General features: G+C 39.0%; 2 protein-coding genes across 2 annotated transcripts in view; one reads left to right on the top strand and one right to left on the bottom strand.

The window, feature by feature from the left end:
- LOC135196881 (E3 UFM1-protein ligase 1-like) overlaps positions 1 to 15,619 on the bottom strand; it is a 28,958-nt gene extending 13,339 nt beyond the window's left edge. The window contains exons 1-4 of the mRNA XM_064223655.1: positions 15,571 to 15,619; positions 12,916 to 13,091; positions 7,646 to 7,665; positions 6,868 to 7,060 (exon numbers count right to left, since the gene is read on the bottom strand). Of these exons, the coding sequence (XP_064079725.1) occupies positions 6,868 to 7,060; positions 7,646 to 7,665; positions 12,916 to 13,091; positions 15,571 to 15,619 (438 nt within the window). The remainder of the gene's footprint in view (positions 1 to 6,867; positions 7,061 to 7,645; positions 7,666 to 12,915; positions 13,092 to 15,570) is intronic.
- Positions 1 to 25,771, top strand: part of LOC135196538 (E3 UFM1-protein ligase 1-like) — a 234,187-nt gene that overhangs the window by 117,485 nt on the left and 90,931 nt on the right.

Here is a 25,771-nt window from a genome sequence, read left to right as displayed (position 1 = left end):
TCCCAGTCAGTACAAATGAAGACTGTTTGCTTACCTCAGGAATTCTCAAAACCTTAACTTTATGGACTTCATGAAGTTTGCGGCCAAGAGAGATGCAAATATCGATCCACGAAATATTCTTTTCCTGGAATCAGATAAAAGAGATTCAACTTTAAGGCAGTATGATGCTGCAGTTAAAAAGTTGGCATCCTTCCTGAGGGAATCAGACATTAAAATCATGACAATCAATTCAGCTATATCCTTTTTCAGATCCTTATTTGAAAAAGGTTTAGCAGCTAGTACCATTACGACAAACAAATCAGCCTTGAAGAAGATTTTTCAACTGGGTTTTAACATAGACTTAACAGATTCTTACTTTTTGTCTATTCCCAAGGCTTGTGCTAGACTTAGACCTTCAGTAAGGCCGACGTCAGTGTCATGGTTCTTAAATGATGTTCTAAAGCTGGCTTCAGATACAGATCAAACGACATGTTCATTTATAATGCTCTTAAGAAAAACTCTATTTTTATTAAGCTTGGCTTCGGGAGCTAGAATTTCAGAACTGTCGGCGTTATCCAGAGATGCGAATCAGTAGAATTCTTCCCTCAGGAGAAGTTCTGCTTTCTCCGGATCACAGCTTTTTAGCAAAAAATGAGGATCCTTTGTTGAGGTGGGAACCTTGGAAGGTTATACCCCTTCCTCAAGATCTTTCTCTTTGTCCAGTAACGACCTTACGAGCCTTTCTGTCCAGGACATCCTCATCCTCTTCGGGTCCTCTCTTTAGAAGAGAAAAAGGTGGTACTTTATCAATTAAAGGTATAATGCAACAGATCCTATACTTTATTAAACAAGCTAACCCTGAATCCTTCCCTAAGGTTCATGATGTCAGGGCTGTAGCCACCTCAATTAACTATTTTCAACACATGAATTTTGATGTTTTGAAAAAGTATACTGGATGGAAATCGCCGACAGTATTTAAACGTCACTGCTTAAAGTCCTTGGAATCTCTAAAGTTTTCAGCAGTTGCGGCGGGTAACATAGTTTCCCCCGACTCTGCTTAGTAATTAAGTTGAAGATCCAGATCTCCTTTCTACCTATTTCAGCCAACAGTTTGTCTATACCTACCTTGTTCATCTACGTCTAACCTTGAGTCTTAGCTACTCTTGTGATGGTTTAGTGGGTGTCCTTATTTTTTTTTTTTGCTAGGGTCACCCACAATTGATTGTATATAATGATCTTTGTGATGTGGCCCCCTTATTTTTATGCTAGGGTGCCACATCTCCATTTACAATGGTTATGGTTTTGTTTATTAAGATCTATAAACTTGTTTAAGATAATTTGCTGTAAGTTTGTTCATATATATGCTTTATTGCTAATACTGCTTAATTGTAATTGCTTCAAGTATTTTTGCATATGATAATCATACACATGTTTTAAGTTCAACATATATCCCATGTAAGCCCTTGTATATATATGTTAACTTTAAGTTAATTTTAAGTATTGTTCCTTTTTCACACTATATGAACAATTGTGTATGTGTATATATTTTCTTACAATTATAGTATTTATTTGAATTTTAAGTTTTATTGAGACCTCCTTTATTTTCAATCTTGTGCTAATTCTCTGGTATAATTTCGCACAGCGACACGAACTGAGCCCAGAAAAAGGATTTTGACGTAGGAAAAATCTATTTCTGGGCGATTGGTTCGTGTCGCCCAGCGAAATCCCACCTCTTCCCAACCCTGCGCTCAAGATTGACTGTTAACTTAAGGATGGCCACCAGAGGCGCTGCAGTCCCTAGCGTGGGTTTGAGTAGTAGTAGTTGCTGCCCCGCTCTGTGGGTCGGCTCTCCTCTTGTGGGGTTTTGTTGTGGGAGATTTCTATTGGCAAGAGGTTCGTGGTAGTGGTCTCACTCACCCTAGTGTTCATACCGACGCCCTCCTGGAGGGTGAGCGAGTCAGTTATACTGACCTTTTTCTTTATTTTGTTTATTCTCTGGTATTTGTTAGATCATTTACCTTAGAAATAATGGATTAAAGGATATTTCGCTGGGCGACACGAACCAATCGCCCAGAAATAGATTTTTCCTACGTCAAAATCCTTTTTTTGAACTCCTCACTTGATGCAGGAAGGGTTTTTTTTTTTTAATTGACTGCACTTCTCAACATTTGATTTTTTCCTTTAGGCGGAGTTCTTTCCAGGATTCTTTTCTTTTTGTCATTTCAGGAGTTGGAGTTATTTGATTCTGCTTCCATTGGAGCCCCCATAGCAAAGCTATTAGAATCTTTAATGTTAATAGCAGCAGCAGTGATAGAATGCTGTACTTATTTTGGATGTTAGTACTATTAGCATGTTGATATGTTGCATATCTTTATTATTCTGCTGCTCGATATCATGTTGGTTAAGTTTTAGGTTTTTAACAGCAGTTGTGAAAGAGGAATTTTTGGATCAATCAAGGACCCCCCTTACTTTTAAATCTAGTCTAGCTTCCTTAGCTGTCATTCCTGTTCTAGTCATTAACAGTTTAAGCTCTGTATTGTACTGGTGAAATTAGCAATCTTTAGATCTAGCATGATGAGCTAACCCATAATTGGCACACTTTGGAGGACTACAGTTCCAATTTGTAGTATGCTCTTAAGATGAGCAGACTCCACATAATGTCTTATTATGACATTTCTTGTATGTGTGGCCAAATTTTGAGCATTGTGTGCACTGAAGTGGTTTTGGTATAAATGGGCGTACTTCTCTACTTTGGCCCTCTACTTTGCCCAAGAATGTTAATTTTAAGTAAAAGACTTTGGCCAGCAAATTTTACTTTGCAATTTTAATTTGTTTATTCTTATCCCTTCTGCTTAGAACTGAATAAACTTCTAGGTCATGGACATTATTATACCTTAGTTTAACGGAGTCAAGTAGCAAGTGTCTTGGTGGTAGATCTTCACCCTCAATGTTATGTAAGATGACTGTAGTATCCAGTCAGAAGTTTCTTTTCCTTTTTGGGGCCTGATTTGTGCGTGATGTCAGTTTTGGGGGGTTGGGAGGGTTATTCTTCTCTGATTCAGTTATCTTTTGCTATGTATGGTTCCAATGTTACAACATTGGAATCTACCAAAGAGGTTTTTACTTTTTTCAATTTTAAAGTTATTGCACCCTGACAGGTGATCTGATACTTCTCTTGAAGCAGACTGGTGGATCTTTGATGCACTAGTGTCATCTACAACTAAGCAAGGGTGGTTAGAGAAAGGGGTTCCAGCAGTTGTCAACTGTGCCAAGACTGTACCATCAGAGGGTCCAGAGGTACTCAAATTTTCATTTATATTTTCCATAAAGATTATAGAGAAAAAAAACCTGAAAACCTAAAAAAAAATATCATCAGCCTTTCATGGAGTTTATTCTTTCACTAACGGCACAAGTGAGAACTGACTCCCAAATGTCCATGTCCCTACCCTAACCCACAAGGGTGGGCACAATATGATTAGTGTGGCCCAAGTGTAAGCTAAGCCCGCTTGGTAGGACTGAGAGTATGACAAGAATACGTACAATTGTCCTCACCCTAATCATGTTATGGGCGAACCGGATAGAATGCCGAGAGTCCTATCTCCAGAACCAGACCCCCCTGGAATCCGTGGTCCAGCCCTGAAGAATAGGTCCACTCTTGAGATATCGAACTGGTATCCCTTAGGTCCAAACATTATCAGGTAGTTGATGGTCCTACCACAGTTTCCACTATTTAGCTTTGGATATAGGCCCAGTCCCAGCTATGATATATTTCCTTATTTATCAGGTCCTATAAATTTTTGCAAAAGTGGAAAATTTCACAAACATTAATCCAAAGAAATATTATTATGATATATGGGACACTTGGACTCAAAACCAGGAACAAATTCCTGCGCTTCAAGAGCCCCCTCACCATGTCAAGGTGGTCCAAGGTTGAAGGGGTTAACACTTCTAAAACTCAAAGTGCACACGTACTGTACTGTACTGTAGTTAACTGATCCAGAACACTTTTGCCTTTGCATCCTGATTTACATTTAAATGGTATAATTTTAAATGTCAGTGACGTTTAAGATTTTAAAAAAACAAGAACTTTACTTTTTGAGAAGCATATGCATATTACTTTTATTGTTGCTCAATAAGTTGGTATCTCGCAGAAATGTTGCTTCCACTGTTTCTTAGTAAATTGGTATCTTGCAGATATGTTTTTGAATGTCTCATGAATAAGCTATTTAAGTGTTTTAGCTCTATTTCTTCTTCCTTGTTTGGAGTGCTGTTCTCCAGTGAGGTCTTCAGGTACTGACTCTCACCTCAATATCACACATCCTCCGAATTCCTCTTTTTCTGCCCCACGTGTTTTTGCTTGCATCATTGGCAAGCTGCTGCTGTAAACATTGTGTAACTTTCTAGTGACAGATTTCATACTAATCAGTTTGCAACTTGTATTTTGGCTAAAATACAGTTGCGGCATCTTCTGACTTACATGTTTAAGTGACGAGCAAATTCATTCCTGCTTTTTGTTAATGTCTCCTAAATTCAGGCATAATGATATAGTATTTCTATACCCTCACATTCATTTATTACCTTTTCCTATTACTTGCCTTTCTCTGCAAGTTAATTCTTATCTGGAGATCTCTTGGGTTAGTGTCACTCAAGTTGAAACTACAAGCATCCAACAAAAGTGTTGACAGAATTCCTAGGTTTAATACAGTAAAGCTTCTGGACAATAAATGTTAAAAAGCATTTACATTTGGATTCTGTATTAGATTTGCGGTAACCATATCTCAGGAAGAACAGACAATAAATGAAGGCTGGTTTGACAATTAGAACTGGTTTGACAATCTGCTGGAAAAGAAATATGTACTATAATATGGAGTACAAAGACAGAGGACTTGGGTGCCTTATGAGATCTAGGATACAATAAAGTACAAAAAAACGCATAGGGTACAAGTAGTAACATTTCAGGGAGGAGATAAGGAAAGCAAGGTAGAATATGCTAAGATCCCGTGTCCACATAGTAAATTTGAATGACGATCATGAGGAGAAAAAAGAAAGAACACTTGGATGGACAAACAGGTTGATGTTGTTGACAAAGTGGCACTGGTGTTATAGTAGCCTACAGATTTATTAATTAAATGTCCATGGGTGAAAGGAAAAGGAAGAAAATATCTGTCAAAAGGAGGGAATGGGTCAATTACAGCATCAGAACAATACAAAAGAAGAAAGGATGCAACACTGTTGTAAGGTTCGTTTTCGAATAAGTGATATGGGGGAATAATTTGATCGACCTCCCAGAAGCTGACAAAGTCTTGCATGTATTTATGAAGGAAGACACAGCTTTTCAGGTGGAATTAATAAAAAAAAAAGAGAAAGAAAATAGACTGACAGACCATCATTTACATCAATAAATCAACGAAGGAAATGAGAAAATTTTTATGCAACATCAATGTTTTACACATTGGCAATAAATAGTTTTTCAAGAGGTATTATCTTCAATAATGCTTACATTAGAGTAATGAGACATAACGAGAGAGAGAGAGAGAGAGAGAGAGAGAGAGTTTCAAATGCTTGCTATACTGGACATCTTATCAACAAATTAATCGTGAACATATTGATGTGAATTTAGTGATCTACAGCAAAATATCAAATACAGCATATGGTAATTTTTTATACTTATTCATACTTACAACAAAATGGTGATACATGGAGAGAGAGAGAGAGAGAGAGAGAGAGAGAGAGAGAGAGAGAGAGAGAGAGAGAGAGAGAGATATTCCATATGCATGCTTGTCACAATTAACCTAGCTATGATAGTTCTGTACATTAGGTTACCATCATTTACTGTTTTGATAAATTTCTGATTAGTATTACTTAGGAGTGTTATGCAAGGAAGCTAAAGATAAAATGTAAGGTGATACAAGTTTAACGACTTAGGTGAAAAAAGTTTAGCGGTGACATTAAAATAAATTACTATACAATGAGTTTCTCTATTAGAGGACAAGTCTCAGCCCATTTAGACAGTTATACAGAGATTTTACTGCACTTAAAATTAGTCACATCTGACAATGCTGGTATAAAAAAAAATGTGAAACTAGCCACTTACTGAAAACATTACCATTAAAAATGGTGAAAAGGAATGGTAATAACTGCGGAAAATGTTAAGAGGTTATTCACCACAAGTGGGATAGTGATACCTGCTAAAGCAAACACTAAGGAATAATAAGTGCAGAGCACTGCAGGCTCAGAAAGTGAGACTTCATTAAACCAACACCTAATAACATGACTAACTTAAGTGGATAGCATGCAATTAGTAGATATAAGAAAATATAAATCTGCAAAACGAAAAAAGTGAGCCGGCATGGGTTCATTTACAAAATAACTTTTAAAGCTACTGCCATTGACATTGTTTGTTACAAGGTTCTGCATACAGTACCTCTAAAGTGAAAATAATACACAACATTTGGTACATGATAAAACCCTGATGTGTGATTATTTCTTGCTGAGCTCTTAGAATGTAAAAAGACATTTCTGTTGAATTAACAATTTGAATAAGTAACAGGATAAGTCTGCAACGAGACAAAGAATATGCCCTTGCAGACAGCTCTTATTGGACTCTTAACAGATGACATGCTTGTTTGTCTAAAATTAATATCTTTGAATCTGCATCCACAGTGATGACAAGACAATTATAAAGTAGTGGGTTTCTTCAGGCCGAAATGGATCTTCAAGTAACTAGCTTCCACAGTATAAAATTTTTTCACTTGAAACAATTTTTTAGAGGAAATTTATATCTAAAAAATCTAAAAATAAAACTCGTTCAACAAAAATTTCCTGAACATGATGAATGGGATAACTCGTTGAACAACATGGTACAAGTTACACAAACATCAATTTTACCTGCTGTTTGAAAGAACCTTGTTCTATTGCTTCTTTTGCTCTTGCAGGCATTAACTGTCTGAGGTCATTTGTTACCCTTGAAATTATCTGGTTACTGACAACTATCGTATCACAGAACAACACCCTTGCATTAGCAGTAGATTTTCTTATCTTGGCGATTCCTAAGAGCAATTTCCACGCTGGCTTCCATCCTCTGAGGAAAAGGATGTTTTGGCAGAAGAGGCTGCAACAATAAGAGAAAACAAATTATCATATATATATACATCTTACTGTAAATAACATTACACAATCTTATTCTTCTATTAATGCCAGTGACAACATTTCCAACTCTATTTTCAGTTACTATGCTTGTTAAATCATTTCCTGTCTTGCACAGCCTCTTGTTTCAAGTCATTTACTATCTTACTAGCCACTTCAGAGTATAACAACTTTCTCATTAGGGCAGAACCCTTTGCATATCCTACTTTCTTAAAGAAAATCCAATCCCATGTTTCAATTTCATATCAGACTGGAATGTAACCTTCAGTTTTATCATAAAATTTTTCACTTACAGTTTACTATTCAGAAACCACAATCACAGAAACAACAAGAAAGGCATAAATTCTAGGAAAGGTTGCCAAAAAAACTGCCACAGTCAGAGGGGATACTAGACCTAAATGGCCTTGTAGGAACTGACAGAGTTGGCTTGGAGGATGTCATGGGAAAGTATAGCTGGAAAAGAGGAACAAACAGTTTTGGATTTCATCAAAACAAAAAGATTAAACTTGCAACACAATACTTAATGAGCCCATAAAGAAGCTGAAAACATACAAAGACTTGGGGAACTGAAATACAAATTGATTCCCCTTTCATGAGAAGTACAGATGCTATAAAAGAAAAGGACTGTGCACACTGACATCTGACATAAAAGGTCATGCATTCTTACCACAACATACACTTCTGCAAACTGATTTGATGGTCAGGGATAGAATGAAAATAGAAAAATAAACAAAAGTGTTGAAACCTGGAAACTCAAAAATGACAGTATCAAAAATGTGTATTATTAGCTTGTTTACAATCCCTAGTCTGAAAATCTAAAAACCAATTGTTTTCAGAAGGCAGAGCATCAGTCATAAGGTTCACTTGGGGTGCCAGTAGTTGAATGAAGTTAACCCGAGTCACTTAGGAGTGATGTGGCTAGGCTGTGACTTTCCAAAACAATTTTAAAAGGTTACGCCATAAGGCACAACTCATAAGGACCATTATATGACTTGAACACACTTCACGCATGCTAATTTACAGTTTGCACTGAAGCTTCGAGGATTTATGTGGTCACCACATGGCAGGCTAGTACTACTGTTGTGGCTCCTACAACAATACACACAAAAAGTAATGTCATCGTGAGAGATTGCATTGAGTTTATAAAATTATAAAGAAGAAAACTGAGTGCCAGTTTCACTTGCTTTACTTAGGATTAACATGACCACCTTGATTATTTACTGCATTAGTTAATCAACAGTATAAAAAGAAATGAAACAACCATGTGAAAAAGTATGCTGCCTAATAAGCATCTTGCAATCATTGTAAGGTAAGAAATATTATTATCTCCATTTTCTTAACCCTCTTACGCCGATTGGACGTATTAAACGTTGAGTCAAAATGTCTCCCGTATGCCGATTGGACTTATTATAAGTCGACTCAAAAAAGTTTTTTTTTAAATTCGCGAAAAAATGCTTATAGGCCTACCAACCGAAAACTTTTGAATCATGCGCCTTGGGGGATGCTGGGAGTTCACAGATCAAGGCGTTGTTTTGTTTACAATCGCTACGCAGGCGTGCAAGCGCGAATTTCTTTCATATCGCACTAAAAAGTATCAGTGGCACATCTCAAAATTATTTCCTCACTTTGACATAATTTTTGCACCATTTTAAATTATTCCGTTACATGATGTATATATCAATAGTATATGCGCAATTGGATGTAGATACAACAAAAAAATCACAATCAATGATAGCTTTTATTAGTTAGTTTTGAAAATATTTTCATATAAATAATCTATAAGTGCAAAAATTTCAACTCAAAACTCGGTCAACTTTGACATCTAAATACCGAAATGGCTCGCAACGCAATTGTAAGCTAAAAACTCTTATATTCTAGTAATATTCAATCATTTCCTTCATTTTGCAACAAATTGGACGTCTCTAGCACAATATTTGATTTATGGTGAATTTATGCAAAAATTTTTCCTCAACGTCCGCGCGGTAACTTCGGATAATTTTTTCGTTGCAATTGTCCTAATGTTTGCACCATTTTAATTTGCTGTAAACAAAGTTTTATATTTGGAAATGTGCGCAATTTTATGCACAATACAACTAAAAACAACTCATGGTTGTTTTAGCTTTTATCAGTGAAAATATTTTCATATAAATAACGTTAAGTGCAAAAATTTCAACTTTCGGTCAACTTTGGCTCTACCGAAATGGTCGAAAATGCAATTGTAAGCTAAAACTCTTAATCTAGGAATATTCAATCATTTACCTTCATTTTGAAACAAATTGGAAGTCTCTAGCACAATATTTCTATTTATGGTGAATATATGAAAAAAAAAAAATTTTTCCTTACGTCCGCTCGGTAACTCTTCCGAAAAAATCAGAATTTTTTTAGTGCGATTGTCGAAATGTTTGCACCATTTAAAATTAGCTGTTACATAAAGTTTTATATATGAAAATGTGCGCAATTTCATATAAAATACAACTAAAAATGATTGAAGGTTGTAGCTTTCTCTTTTTTTGAAATATTTGCATATAAATCATGATAAATAGAAAAAACCACGTTCGGGGGCGGTCAAATTTGACTCTACCAAAATAGTTGAAAAATGCCATTGTAAGCTAAAACTCTTACAATCTAGTAATATACAGTCATTTATCCTCATTTTGAATTTGAAACAAATTCAAAGTGTCTAGCACAATATTTAGATTTATGGTGAATTTAAAAAAAAAAATTTTCTTTCCCTTCGCGCGCAAATTAGCGGCCGAAAATCTCCGAAATGCGTATGTCTCATTATCCTAATATTTGCTCCTTTTCATATTAGCCGTTTTATAGAGTTTTTCTTATATGGAAATGTGCGCAGAATCATGAAGAATACAACAGAAAATAATTGAAGGTTGTAGCTTTTCTCATTTCCGAAATCTTTGCATATAACACAAAATATATATAAAAATTTCGATATTCGGTCAACTTTAACTCATCCGAAATGGTCGAAATCTGCAATTCTAATCTAAAACACTTACAGTATCGTAATATTCAATAATATTTCTTCATTTTGAAACAAATTGGAAGTCTATAGAACAATATTTAGATTTATGGTGAATTTTTGAAAAAAACATTTTTTTACGTCCGCAGCGTTACAAATTCGTGCATCATTTTGTGATAATAGTTTTCCGGTGTTGCTTTTATCGTTTTACAATGTATTATATATCAAAATGATTGCAATTTAGTGTACAATACAACGAAAAAAAGTAACTCGTTAGCTTTAACCGTTTTTCACACAGCGCGATTTGAATACAATTATGTATGAATTTTTTTTTTTCGCTACCATATATCGCATTATTTACATATGATAATGATATTTTTTTTATTTCTGATGGTTGCATACTAAACTCCCGGCAATGACAAAAAAAGGAGCCAAAATGAACTCTTAATCTTCAAAACTAAGCGCGCTGTGTTTTTTTTTGATTTTTTTTTTTTTAAATTATTTTTTCCGCTTCCGCGCTCACTCAAACCTGCCCCGCCATACGGGAGAGGTTTTGATTTTTAGGGCTTCGGCATAAGAGGGTTAATAGCCATTACACAATGACTGAAAGTATGAGCACCAAAAAAATCTGCAGTGCAGTTGTAGCGTGATCCACATGAGTTGCACTAAGTGACTGAACGGTGACAAGATTTGTGGATAATGCTACATGTTGTGACAGACACTCCGACAGTTTTCATTTTATGGCTCCTGTGAGTTACTCTAATTAGTTTTACTTCAAATTCGTGATTGTCCACAAGCTCACCCTTCAGTCTGTGTGTGTGTGTGTTTGTGTTTTTTGAGCCTAGATAAGTGTGTGAACCATTGGTCCTGGTGAGTTTTTTATGCTAACAGTATCCATTTGCAAATGCCAAATATCACAGGTGTATTAAAAATTCATGATGACAAATTTGTAATATGTTATTTCCTCTGTTTTAAGAGACAGTACTACAAAAAGAAACCAGGTGAGAAATGTCTTGCAATCACTATAATGCAAGTACCCTTGTCATCCCTGACAAAGGAGGCTCTGACCAAGGTCGATAGACAAATTTCCTTTAAGCTACTCTCCTCTGCTTTCCAGAAGCAGAGGAAGCACTATGTGGCCCAAGAGGCTGAGCTTTCACCCTTGCCCATAAACCTGACCTCTTCCCAGATGTCGCAGCTCGAATAAACCATGATGGCAGCATTGCAAGCAGCTTCATGATTGGACTTTTGGGGTGGCACGGTGAGCTTTCTTACCACCTCTGCGACTCCACAGTAGCCTGACAAGCAAGCAGACATGGCCCATCAGCTCCATGACTTTGTTTTGTCAGGAGGTAAAGCTATGGAGTTCTCAGTCCACCAACTTGCCAACCTCTGGGCCAACCTGGTGATGAAGCGCAGAGACGCCATCTCATCAAGGCTTGATAGAACTGTGGACCCTCAGGATGTGTCTGACCTGAGGAGTGCCTTGCTTCAGGGATCCACCCTCTTTTCATCTTCGGATGTAAATGAGATGATCGGAAACTTCAGGACAGCGAGCCAGGATTCTTTGCTGCACCACGCAGCATCCTTCCGTCGGCCCCAACCTCCTGCCGTTTCTGGCTTGCAGGCATCCCCCCACAGGTGGCAGTGTGTGGGGGGGGTGGGGGGGGGTGCCCTTTTCACTGGTCACGGTGGACTCTCTTCCTTTAGTTGCATTTGCCTCGCCCTCGGCCACCCCTGATCGAAAAGGGCTGCTGACCTCTTCTCGGCCACCGAGTGGTGGAGGCAGTGGGAAAGGGATCAGCCCTGGCAGGAGGGTGAGAAACCCTCCTAGATGGTTAACCAGTCTGATCCAGCGAATCTTCCACCAGCCTCATTCACCATCCAGGGGCCTCAAAGAGGCAAGGGGAAACCAGCCAGGAATAACACAGTTGGCCATTGACAGAGGGGTGGGAGGGAAGGCCACTTAGGGGCCCAGTGACCCTCTTTCACTGAGCCACAACGTTGTTTTTGATGCAAAGCAACAGACCACCTCATGAACGCTAGTTCAAAAACGACAACTGCCAGCAGAACAACATTCCCCCATCACCAAGGAGAGGAAGAGGAAGGCAGCGTGGAGGAGTCGGAGGACCCCAGACTACTCTCACGGTCGCCAAGTCAAAACCAAGACTGTATCCCCGGTAGGACAAGGAACGCCTTGTCGGAGAGGGGGGGAGTCAGCCAACCCCTCAAGAAGTAATGGAGAGCCCTCCACCACCCATCGCTGCCCATGCCCGAATGTTTAGGGTGGCAGGAGAGAAGGTAATGCAAGAGCCTGTCTCCCACCCTCAATCTACAAAGGAAGCCGGGTGGTGCCAATTGTGCAAATGTGGGTAGAGCAACAGGGAAGGGCATTGATCGACACTGGTGCAAGTGTGTCTCTTCTAGAACACCTAGTGACAGGATCGGCACAGCCTATGAAAGGTTGTTTAGTTTTAAGTACTGCAGGCAGGCATTGGATGGTAACCCAAAGGGTTGTGGAGCAACAGGTAACCATCGATGGGCAAGTAGTGACACATACCTTTTATTTAGTGCCAGCATTACAAGTAGAAGGAATTTCAATTATTTTAGGAATTGATTTTGTGGATAGGAACAAAATACGTAATAGTGGCTGGTACAGTCGGCAAGGGGATCGAGGTATGTTTAAAAGGACAATGAATCCCCACAAAGGGGGAGAGACCGAGGTGCCTACGAGTCTCCCTAAGGTTGAAGACCATAGACCACACAATCTTTGAACCTGTAAGGAAGGATTAATGAAAAGTGAAGAATAAACTTACGTATATATCAACCCATCCACCGGATACTAATGCATCATCAAGTGAAGCATCAATTTGGTCAATGAAACCAGAGCCAATGCACATTTCACCAATATATGTAATATCCTCTCCTTTCAGGCGACGACGGATATAACCTTCAGGGTCGCTGATATCCAAACGTCGCAATGCTTCAAACTCTGAAAGATATGCAAACAACTGAAACTTTTACTATTATTCCATAAGAGTAGAATTTCTCATAAACAGTATAAATATAGGCAACTTCAAAAAGTAAAACCATTTTCTACATGAAATAATAAGGAATCAGGTTAAAACTTCTTAAAAGATATAAACCTCTATAACAATGAATACTCCTACATCCAATGCTAATTAAATAAACAATACAATATGTCAAACTTTCATTATTAAAATAAAGTTATCAATATGAATTTTCTGTAACTAACAAATCGATGTCTTTATTACTGTTCTTAAAAAGTTTATCCACATAACAGTATAAGTATTAAATGTTGTACCCTTAAAATTAGCCTTCTTATCACTGCCTCCAATACAGTTTATTAATAATATCATTATATATTATTCAGAGGATGAAACCTATTCATATGGAACAAAAGCCCACAGAGGGGCCATTGACTTGAAATTCAAGCTTCCAAAGACAGGCAAATAAGATGTAATGGCAAAATTCTAATTAATAAGAGTCTACTCTAAAAATAAAATTATTCTCAAATAATTCTTACATGATTCCACAGATATATACCAATGCTTTCTCTTTCATGTCTAACCAGATCAAGGCAAATTCAAAATGATGAACCTCATAGTAGTTAAAACTAGTATGTGAGACACCTTGACTTCACATGCCACTGAAGAGCAAAATGTGCTTGCAACAAGAGTCTGACAGAAGGCTGGTACTTAACTGACAGTGAAATATGTAGTGACTAGGTTTCAATTGATAATGAAAGTTATTATGAAAGCCAAAACAATACTTTAGAGTTGAGGAATAATTTTGGAATGCAAACCACTCGAGTGCCTGGAGATTCACACAGACACAAACAAGCTGTGTCAAAGTACATAATGGTTTTGTGGTGAAACAAGTTTACTATGCATTCCAGAGGCCATGACATAAGTGTTTTTCATAAACAACTTTAAAACCGACTTATGGATTTCCCTGCCACTAAAACACTGGGTGTTTCGAACGTTGTCCTAATTTTCAGAAGTACTGTGCATTGCCTATGTTTCAATAACATTTATTTACTTAAGAAACGAGGTTAAAAAGCTATGTTTAGCTACCCAACCATCCACAAAAGTGGAGACATGCATCAGTGATGTCGGTATATAGCATATCCTCTACAATACCTTCTCATATGGTTGTATGACTTACGGTTGAATGTCACTTTACCTCTCCTGGGCAATACAAAATTTTTAAAAGCAAAGTAATATATTGTATGATATATAAATTGTTTAATTTTTAATCTATAGGCAAGGGGGATGGCTGTAAGTCACAAATATGTCATATAGCACCACTTGTTTGAGGAAAAGCAAGAAGTTGGTCCTTTTTTCTAAGAGTAAACGTTTTAAATTAAGCACATCTGTCAATTCAGTGTACAGGCAGTTCCCAGATATCAGCAATCCTGTTTTATGAGGCTTGTCTAGCGACATAAAATAGGCAATTTATGGCGCCATAACAGGACGAGTTCCAGTTATCAGCACCATAAGGGTGCTTATGCCGCGCCATAAGCGCTATTAATTATGGCCGCATAAATCCCTGAGTTTCGGTTAATGGCAGGTTTTGCTTATCAGCACACTCCCCAGGAACGGAAGCCCAGTTGATAACCTGGGTCTGCCTGTACTACCAGAATTAGGACAATATTAGAATAACTCGGTGCTTTAGTAGCATGGAAATCCATATGTCAGTTTAAAATTTGTTTACGAAAAACACTATTTCAAGGTCTCTGGGATGCATAGTACTAGTTAGGACAAACAATTAGCTTTAGCCCTGATTCAGTTAGGACTGATCATGCTGCTAAACTAACTGATTTGGCTGAAAATGATCTGTGGGTTTGCTTGAAAGTCTCCCAAGATGTATCTGATTTTCCAAGGCATAAGCTATGGGTTTGCTGAAAAGCCTTTCAAGATATATCTAACTTTCAAGGCATACAAGTTGTTACTAAAATAAAAACTTATACAAAATAACTCTTAAAACCTTTGTAAATAAGGAATAATATGGGTATGAACTTCATAGTACATAATGCCAATTGGAACTCCTGAGATTTATCATTTAGCCAAAGCTGAAGTTTCTCATTATGTACAAAGTAGGGCATAGCTTCACCATGGTTAAGCTACGCAAGTATGCGATTAGAAAGAAAATGAAGAGCAGCTCCCAGAAGTGTAAACATCAACCTAAGTATGGCATACCTGCTTTGCTGCTACCATTGACTCATAAAAGAAAATTGTAACCCCTGTACATGCTATCACATCCCTAAAATAAAAATTCTTCAGTTTAGTCTGACACCTCCAAGTGCCTGCTGTGAAACCATGTTAATATCAAGATATTCTTTAAAAAAAAGGCCAAGAAATTGAAAGCACTCTGGATTTGTACACAGTTGCTTCAACATGTACTGTTTCATCATTTTTTGACTCCTTGTAAACTTACAACTAATTTACCTGACCATATAGTTGCTGGTTCCTTGATCCAACCAATGGACATGGACATGCCTTATCTGGCACCTGGTTCTTCTCAAACAAAGGTGGGTGGCTCATATAGGGAAAAGCAAAATATCCTCATTCTCAACATTGACTGAAAGTGAAAGGATGGCAAAGGATGCAACACTGTAGTTACATCTCAGTTACCTGTAGCATGTGTCTTTACAACAAACTCTGTTACAGAAGCTTGACCTCTTAACTTCCAATCCTTAGCTTGACTTATCTGACACCAAAGTATAAGCCGCTCACTGACTCATCTTAAAGGTGAAAATGCCAGTAGAAAAACAATCTGCACATTCAAGTCAATGAAGGAAGCCTAATCCAAATGAATAATTTAACGGAGGCTGCATAGTGTTTCAGCCTAGGGAACTTAAGGATTCTCAATTAGCTCCTTCTAAAATTGTTGATAAATCCACTGTAAAAGCATTGAAGAACCAAAGTATTCTTAATTGGCTCCTTCTCAAATTGTAGATATATCCACTATAAAAGCATTGAAGAACCTACAATGACTCCACAAAATTCAGACTTCTATACTAACAGACCTGACCCTTTTTCATTGCCAACACTGACATTATCTTTGGTCCCAGTAATTTATAAATTTGATCACTATTATTTTGTTATTTTTATTTTCTGGGTTAGTGAAGTAGGTACATATAAGCATTATGTATTTTAGAAATGTGTACGCAGTTAATTTTATTAGATGTTTGTAAAGCATTCCTCTTTTAATGTTGCAATGGTGCAACAGTTGTTGTGATGTCATAAGATGCCAAGAGGAAAAAAACAGTGGTGTGGCAGTAGTTACAAGTCAGCAGTGGTGGGGTAGAGTTGTGAGCACTCTCATTTGTGATTTGATGGTCGGTTTGTAAGTCTGCCTTTGTCTTTTGTTTGTTGTGGTCATGAGTAAGGATTGGAGAAGAGGTACAGCAGGAACAGCTGTGTAAATTGTGTAATTGTTGCTTTTTGGACAGGCTGGGAGTTTATTCAAATGGTGGCAGTGTGGTTAGTCTGAAATGAATGGACCTGACGGTAAGCATTTGGAAGTGGAGAAAAGAATGTCTGAAATTTAGTGGGATACAGGGCAAGGATAAAGGATGGAGAGGACTAGTGGTGTGTGGGGAAGTGAAATATCTGGGGATACAGATAAGAATGAGTTTAAAATGAAAAGATTTAAAAGTGAAAAAAGGGATAGATAGAGGTGATCTTAAGGATAAAGAAGGTTCAGAGATAATCTTATCTAAACTAGATGAAGCAGTATATCTAAAAGATTCTCCGATGGAAAATACAGTAAAATTAAGAATACTTTTAAAATAGAGAGAGTAAAAAGATGAGAGATTTTATAATTAGGTATAAGAAGGCAGAATTGGAGTGTAGTAGAGCAATAGGGAAAAGCCTTTTTGAAGAAGAAGCAAAGAGTTTTTTTCATGTATTCAGACAAGCGAATCTCACAGACAATGAAAAACAAATAGTATTAGCAGTTTGTGGTCAATGCAAGTTGGAATATAAAACAGTGTCACAGACAATGAAAGGGATATTTGAGGGATTAGGAACTGCACGTATTGGTTACCTGTTGGCTGCCATTGTTCAAGAATAAGAACTTCAATTAAGTTCTCGAGGATGAGTTGGAGACTCAACTTGAGTTGCCAGTTCAGAGGAGATATTCCTCTGAGAGAGCAGTGGTTGCCGTTGCATCAACTCTGGTGATCGTCTACTTTTTGGAGCTTTTCCCGTTTCCTATACTGCGATGGTTTTTACAATTTCACAAGTTTCGATGGTCGTGCTCAAGGACCTTTGATAATGATCTTCACATCTTGGGTTTGTTACAGTATTATCATTATAGTTTTGAGCAAGTGTATGGTTCTGGTTATGTTATCATTATTATGCTTTTTGAGCAAGTTATGGCTCTGGTTATTTTTTTATATCATTATGGCATTATTGAGCAAGTCTATGGCTTTGGTTATTTTATAATCATTATGGATTTTTGAGCGAATGTTAGGCTCTGGCTATTTTTTATTGTCATCGACTGCTGCCGTATTATTCATTTTTATTATAATTTTTGCTAAGCCTTGAATTCACCTAAAAAAATGTACAACCTGTGATGTTAATAAATTAGGCTTAAGGTAATTTTGTTGTTTGTATTGCTCCCTCTTCCTTGATTTGTCTTTGGGCTTCCTCTGTCCCTCCAGTTCATCCTAATTTATTAAAGAATCCGATAGAACCAAAAACCATTCATGACAAAATGGTGACGTGACAAGATTGGTTCTGTTATGGCTAGTGGTTCTCAGGCAGTTTTGGAGGGGGAATGAGTGTGAGTTTTAAAAAAATCTTTTGTGAAAAATTCTTTTGTTTAGGTAGGGAAGTGTGAGGTTTTACAGTTGTTTTTATTGTTTGATGTGAAACAGCCTTGTTTCATTGTTTTCCTTGCTCTCCAGTGTTTTTATTTTGTTGGTGGAAGGCAAAGTTTGCCACCAACTTTTTTTCAGATTCAGTTCAGTTTAGCCCAGCAGCAAGTCAAGGTCTCGATAGCTAAGCAGTTGGAGATGGTTGGAACTGCAGGCATTAGTTACCTATTGGCTGCCGTCGTTCAAGAAAGAATGATTACTTCAATCAAGTTCTCGAGGATGAGTTGGTGGCTCAACTTTAGTTGCCATTTCAGAGGAGACATTCCTCTGAGACAGCAGTGGTTGCTGTTGCATCGACTCTAGTGATTGTCTGTACTTTATGGAGATTTTCCTGTTTCCCGTCCTTCGATGGTTTTGACGGTTTCACAAGTGTTCGATGTCATCCTCACTGAACTCTGATAATGGATTTGACATCTTGGGTTATGTTACAGTGCTGTCATTAATAGTCTGTACTTTTTGGAGATTTTCCTGTTTCTGTCCTGAAATGGTTTCGACGATTTCACAACAGTGTTCAATGGTTGTCTTCAAGGACCTCTGATAATGGTCTCAACACCTTGGCTTATGTTGCAGTATTATCATTATGGTTTTGAAAAATGTATGGTTCTGGTTATATTATTATCATTATTTTTTATATTATAGTACTACTGTGTTCCCCCTGTATTCACAGAGAATAGGTACCAGACCCCTGCCTAATAGCTTGAACCTGCGAATAGTTGAAACCCCTATAAAAAAAAAAAACTTAAAGCTGCCTATTTTGTTAGGTATAACTCAAGAAAAACAAACTAAAAATGTTCATACCTGGTCACAAAAACTGCATTTTGTGATGAAATTGGTAAAAAAACTAGAAATTTGTGGATATTTCTCATAGAAAAAAAGTGCAAGTGGGCGAATTTTCCATAAATAATGGGGTTACAGGCAGTCCCCGCTTATTGGCGATCTGGTTATATGGGGCTTGTCTAGTGCCATAAAATCGGCGATTTATGACGCCATAATGGGACGAGCTCCAGATATCGGTGCCATAAGTCCACGAATACAGGAGTTCACTGTATTATTGAGCAAGTGGATGTCTCTGGTTAATTTTGATATCATTATGGTGTTATTGAGCAAGTATATGGCTCTAGTTATTCTTTTTATATTATTATGGTATTCCTACAGGGCAAGTGTATGGCTCTGGTTATTCTATTATCATTATGGTTTTTGAGTGAATGTTAGGCTCTGGTTATTTCTTTATTTTCATCAACTTCTGCTGTGTCATTTATATTTATTATAATTTTGGCTAATCCTTGAACTCCTGTATACATGTACAAACTGTAATTTTAATAAATTAAGTTTATGGTAATTTAGTTTGCATTGCTCCCTCCTCCTTGATTTGTCTTTGGGCTTCCTTGTCCCTCCAGTTCCAGTCCTAATTTATTAAAGAATCTGATAAAACCAAAAAGGGTTCATGACATAGTGCAAAAAAGAAGAGACACTCCATCACTTTGGAGCAGAATTATACCCACCATCCTTAAAGACAAGGAATGTGTAATGGAAGCTATAAAGGCATCGCTTCCGTTCATTCGATGTTTTAATCAAGAAGTAGGCTAGACCTTTTGAAAGAAATGCAGTTACTTATCACATGAATGGGGGACCAGATACAAAAGCGTATGCCACTCAGCCTCTTGACCACTCAAACAAAGGCTCACATGCTTTTTGAAGAAATAAAGAAAAAATATGATGATAACGTCAACAAAAGTTTTGTAGCAAGTGCTGGATGGTTTCATCATTTCAAAAACAGCCATAATTTTCATAGTGTGAAAATTAGCAATGAAGCAGCAAGCGCTCATGCTGAAGTAGCCGCTAAATTCAAGGATGCTTTACAGTGAACCCCCCGTATTAGCGGACTCCAAATTCACGGACTCCAGATTCTTGGATTCACATATTCTCGGAATTTTCTCTGAAACATACATAAATTGTATCCCCATTATTTGCGGAAAATTCCTAGTTTTTTTTATAAATTTCATCATAAAATGCGCTTTTTGTTTGTTTGTATGTATGGTGTTTTTACATTGAATGGAACCCGTGGTTATTCAGCAACGGGACCAACAGTTTTATGTGACTTCTGAACTACGTCAAGAGTGAACTTCTATCACCAGAAATACACATCTCTCATTCCTCAATGGAATGCTCGAGAACTGAACTCGCAGCACCAAGGTAGCACGCAAACCCACCACCAGGTAGCACGCCAATCACCGGTTACCAACCATGCCGACTGAGGCACTCTTTTTTGTGATCAAACTATTGAAAAAACCTGGTATGAAAACATTTTTAGTGGGTTTTTCTTGAGTTTTACCTAACAAAATAGACAGTTTTAAGCATTTTCATTGGGGATTCAACTATTCAAAGGTTCTAGCTATTCGCCGTGAGGTCTGGTATCTATCCCCCCATGAATACAGGGGGGAACACTGCATAAGATTATCGTTGATGAAGGGTACTTGCTAGAGCAAATCTTTAATGTCGACAAAACAGGACCTACATCCACAAAGAAGCAACAGCGATGCCAAAGCTTAAGGTATACAAAGATCGAATGACTTTTCTGATTGGAGCATGGATGATTGCAATACTTTTTGAAAACTGGTTTGTTCATTGCTTTATTCCAGAAATGAAAGTTTATTGTAGGAAAAACAACATCTACTTAAAAATTCTGCCAATTCTCAACAATGCTCCTTGACACCCTCAGCACATTGAGATATTAACAAGATTGTAGAAGTTGTGTTTCTGCCACCAAACAATTTCTCTCATACAACCCATGTACAGGCAGTCCCCGGGGTTACGATGGGGGTTCCGTTCTTGAGACGTGTCGTAAGCCGAAAATTGTCGTAAGCTGGAACATCGTAAAAAATCCTAAGAAAACCTTGCTTTTAATGCTTTGGGTGCATTGAAAACTATGTAAAGCTGCATTCTTATTGCAGTTTTCATAAAAAAAAAAAAAAAAAAAAAAAAAAAAAAAAACACCTAAAACATTGATTATTTTGCATTTTTGGTGCCATATTTCATCTGCCAGATGAGCGTTGTAGCGTCGTAGCCTGGAACATACGTCGCGTAACTGGAAATAATGTCTGATGAATATAATTGAGAAGCGCCTTAACCTCGGAACGTCGTAACCCGAACCCGTCGTAACCCAGGGACTGCCTGTATTAGGGCGCTGTGGCTACGTTCAAGGTGTATTATCTTCAGAACACGTTTGCTCAGGCTTAAGATAATGAGAAAGATCTCAAAACTTTCTGGAAAGAGTTCAGTATTCTGAACTCCATTATGAATATTGGAAGGCACAGGAGGAGGTAAAGAGTATATGAATGGGGTTTGGAAAAATCTGCTAAAATTGTATGCAAATTCATCCAAGGTCTCGATAAGGATGAAGAATGTTTTGTGGAAATTATAAAAAAAACGACTTAACATTAGGGAAAATTTTAGACTTAGAAATTGATGAGGAAGACATCCAAAGAACTTATAGATGTGCTAGACATAGAGCTAACCAGCAGAAGATTTAATTGCACTTGCAGAAGAGAGAGAAAAAAGCAGATGACGATGAGGAAATTGAAAGAAGAGCCTGAGTGAATTATTATTGACAAAAAAGACTGGCTGAGGCATTTGCCTCATTTGAACATGGACCGAAACTTTTAAGTGAAATGGATAGGGACAAAGAAAAGTTTGCTAAAGTTCAAAGAGCACATCAAGATTCTGTTGCATGTTATCAAGTAATTTATGAAGAAAGAAAAAAATACAATGTGCAACCAACAATGGATTACTTCTTCAAGAGAACAACTCCAGTGTTATCACCATCCCCAAGCCCTACCCTGACACGTGAACCTCTACCCTCTATATCTCGTAACAGCTGTTTCCTTGAAAAACCAGAAATAACAGAAGAAGAAATACTATCTGAAGAGGAGCAAGTTGATGATCCTGTAGCTTTATTGTCCTCTTCCTCTTCCAATTTTTAGTTATACGTAGCCACAAACAACCACCGTTCACGTATTCTGACAACGGACCAAATCTTAAAATGCTGCATAAATTAAATGCTTTGGATATTCTCAGCATCAGGGTTCATACAAAAGAAGAGTAAACAGATAGCTTTGATAAACCATTTACAGAATGAATATTAAATATGGGTCACTTGAAGCCAAAGCATTTCTACTGTTCTGCAAACTGTTTGATAAAATGAAAAAATTTAATTAACAACAATCTTTTCTGGGCTCAGCCTGTGTCGCCCAGTGAAATGCTTCCTTTAGTATACATTTCTATGATAAAGTATTGCTACAAATACCAGAGAAAAAACTAAAATGGTAGTGCCAGAGTATAATGGCTCGCTCACCTTTATTTAAAGGTGTCGGTATGGTATCTGGGGAGAGTGGAAACCACTACCAGAGGTCCCTTGCCATTTAGTCTCTTCCTTCCTCAATATCACTCGTCTACAGAGGAGCCGATCTAAGGCCCCACTACCCGCTACAACTAGCTCCTTTGTTTTCATTCCTTTTGATAGCACTGTTACGCTGCACGCGTTTTTTCCTTGTGCTGTGTTTTCGCTACAGGGAATTTATTCCCTTTCATTGTCATGGAACGTTAGCTTCTGCATCCAAGTTAAGTACTGCGTTTAATGTTTGAGATCATTTTGAGACGGCTTTTGGCAAGATAAGCCAAGTTATATAGGTTATACGTGAGAGCGGCAACACATGCGTTGTCGTTCCCCCGCCCCGCCTTCGCATGGCTCGCAAGCCGCGTGATGATTCACTGCTTTCTTGCACCAATTGGTCTCGATTGCATTTTGAGCAGTACCCCATTATTTTTATTATAAGATGAATTTGCTATTGACATGTTTATTTATTAGTCCATTCGTGGGGGATAGCCTACTGCCAAACCGCATGCTTTCGGTCGTGGCTTTCGCATTCCTTTCTTGCATTGAGGTTGACATATCAACCTTTAGTTTTTCAGTAAGATAGGATCCTTTAAGACTCCCTTGTCTTATATATGGAAGGACCCTGGTCCCTACGTAGCCCTTACCGTCCTTGAGCCACCCTGGCCGTTTGCCCCTCGAATATTCGTTACGGCATCTAGGCTAAGCTGCTCTGAGTTCCTAGACTAGCATTCCAAATCTTTGGATTTGCGATTAACCTAGTTTCTCAAGGACAATTTCTTTCTCTCTCGCTCCATATTTATTTCTCTCTCTTCCCCCGTGTTAGGACAGGATATTTATCTTATGTGTTGCTATTCTTGTAGCCGGCATCTAGTTGGCCTATAGGCCTTCTTTGGATCGACTGGCCTCTCACACTGCGTGTCTGTTCACCCGGCTGAGAGTGTCTCCAGTCGATCGCGTACGAGCCACCCTACTACCGACCCCTCTCAGTTCCCCCCCCCCCTCGCTCACGCTACCTCAGATAGCCATCCGAGTCAACCATGGGGGGGAGGGGGTTAACTGGGGGGTACACTCGGTGAGCAGGCCTGCCGTACTCTGCCGCGCTACTAGTGGAGTGGGGGGGGGACCCTGCTCGGCGAGCATGGTTTTTTGGCCACCAGGCTCAGGGGAGCGGGATACACCCCGACCCACTAGGTAGTGTATCCCTCTCACTATCTATGGAGCCCATCCTTTCCCACGCGAAAGCCGGATCCGACATCAGGATAGTTAGGCTTATTTGGATATGTGAAAAGGCTCCGGCCTGTCTATGGGATTCCATTTTTGCATGCATGGTTTATTACACATAATATAGCATCCACTTTCTGTTGTAAGTTATTATCTTACTATATCCAGTTATTTACACTGGCAGAGTTTTCAACTCCGCCAGGTATTTAACTGCCCCATCCTGTTACATCTCGCTCTTCAACCCTGTATCTGATATTGGGTTATATCCCTCTCTCCGGCACATTGGGGACAGCTTAAATCCACTTAAACGGTCAGATTTTGTAGCTCCGGCGTCGCCGGAGCTGCTGTGGAGTCATAGCTAGTTCCCATTACCTGTCTAGGATGTTCCTACGAGTATACATGGGGCGCCGGAGCTAGTGGTAACAGGGTGACATGTTATCGTGCATTATATATGCTGATGCCGGAGTTACTCCGGCGGCAATAGTATACCGCACACAACCACGGACCTGTTCCGGAAGGTTGTTGAAGATACTCATGTATCATTCGACTTACAGGTTACCTGTTTCTGGAGAGTTCGCCTGGAAGATTACATGGTCTGGCACCATGAGAACTGCATCATTTGTTATGCTTTGGTGAATGAAGTCACCTCCGAGGTATGTAACACTTCGGTCTTTACATAATGATACAATGAGAATCAATAAGCTGTAATATACACTATTGTACTAGGTTAAGTCTATCTCTAGTGTTAAGTATTAATAATAACCCCTCTTACAGGGAGTACAAGCGGTCCGGGAAGCTGCCTTATCCACCCTGAAGGCATGGGTTGGCGGATTTGGGCGTAACTCCGCCAAGGGACAACCCTACATCCTGTCCCAGGACATGGCCACCCTCATCTTCCCAGGGGTGAAGAAAGTGAAGAAAGGATCTGTGGTGGACCCTGAAGTGGCCGCTCCTCTGATCGCCAAGATCCAGGAAGCAGTCGCACTCCCGACGGAGGAAAGCATCGCAGAGGAAGTCGTGGGGAACGTGGCAGCCCTCGACTTGGACCGCGAGCCCATGGCTATTGACGACAAGGGCAATGGTAAGAGTGGTAGCGAGGCAGGTTCTGTAGGGGCAAAAGGTTTGTCCTTACGCCCATCTTTATCTTCTTCCCCTTCCACTTCTACTTCTTTCCAGGGATTTGCCGATAGACCTCAGTCGGTCAACCAAAGTCTTTATCGGCGGTCCCCAAAGTTAAAAGTAAGACGGACTTCATGTCTAAGCAAAAGTCCCTGCCAAAGAGGTCAGGAACCAAGCTAGTCACTAAGCCACCGGCTCATAACCCCGGGGCAGACAAGCCAAAGGTCACTCTCCCACCAAAGGGGTCGAGGACCAAGGTTCCTAAGGAGAAGGCTCAGCCTTCTTCCTTTGACCCTGATGCATTCTCGGATAGTATCATGCAGCGGATGGGGAGCATGGTTGGGGACTTGGTTCAGTCCAAGTTCCAAGAAATGTTTGCCCAGCTGTCTAACACATTGGAAGCATCGGGCCAAACCATCCAATCTTCGTCAGAGAGGATGGTAGCCCAGGAGAACATGATGGGTCTCCGAGATAATATGGCAGCAGGACAGGCACAGTCCAGCCAAGCAACTCATGCATTGCCGATGCCGGACTTGTCCAATCTTCCTCCATTTAAACCAAACAACCCATGGAGGGTTGCAGCACACACTCCGTTCTCAGAGGGTTTGCTGACTATTGAGGGTTGCGGAACTCGAAGGCTAGAAGACTTCGAGTTCTGTCCTGAGGGACTCCAGCCCCCTTTCATAGGCTATGTTCGCTTAACGGATGCTGCCATGAGGAGGGAGGATAAAGTCCCTAAGGAAACAGTAATCCTCCCCCGGGACCACAAGCTTGGCTCCAGTACCTGGAAGAATGGGAATACACGAACACAAAACTCACTGCATTCAAGAGCCCGTTTACGATCTTCACCGTAAACGAGGACACCCCATTGCCATTCACTTCCAAAGTGACGGAGGCAACATTCCAGGCAGCTCTGAAAGATGAGCCTATGCCTCAGCTCCGTGAGACGGATCCGACTTCCCTTCTGCTCCCTGGATCAGCTGAGTACTACATGGACGCTCCTGCCACCTTTTCGGTGGGCAAGCTCAAG

Source organism: Macrobrachium nipponense, chromosome 18, assembly GCF_015104395.2.
Source record: "Macrobrachium nipponense isolate FS-2020 chromosome 18, ASM1510439v2, whole genome shotgun sequence".
Taxonomy (NCBI): domain Eukaryota; kingdom Metazoa; phylum Arthropoda; class Malacostraca; order Decapoda; family Palaemonidae; genus Macrobrachium; species Macrobrachium nipponense.
Note: the sequence above shows the minus strand (reverse complement) of the source record. Positions and strands in the feature narration are given on the sequence as shown.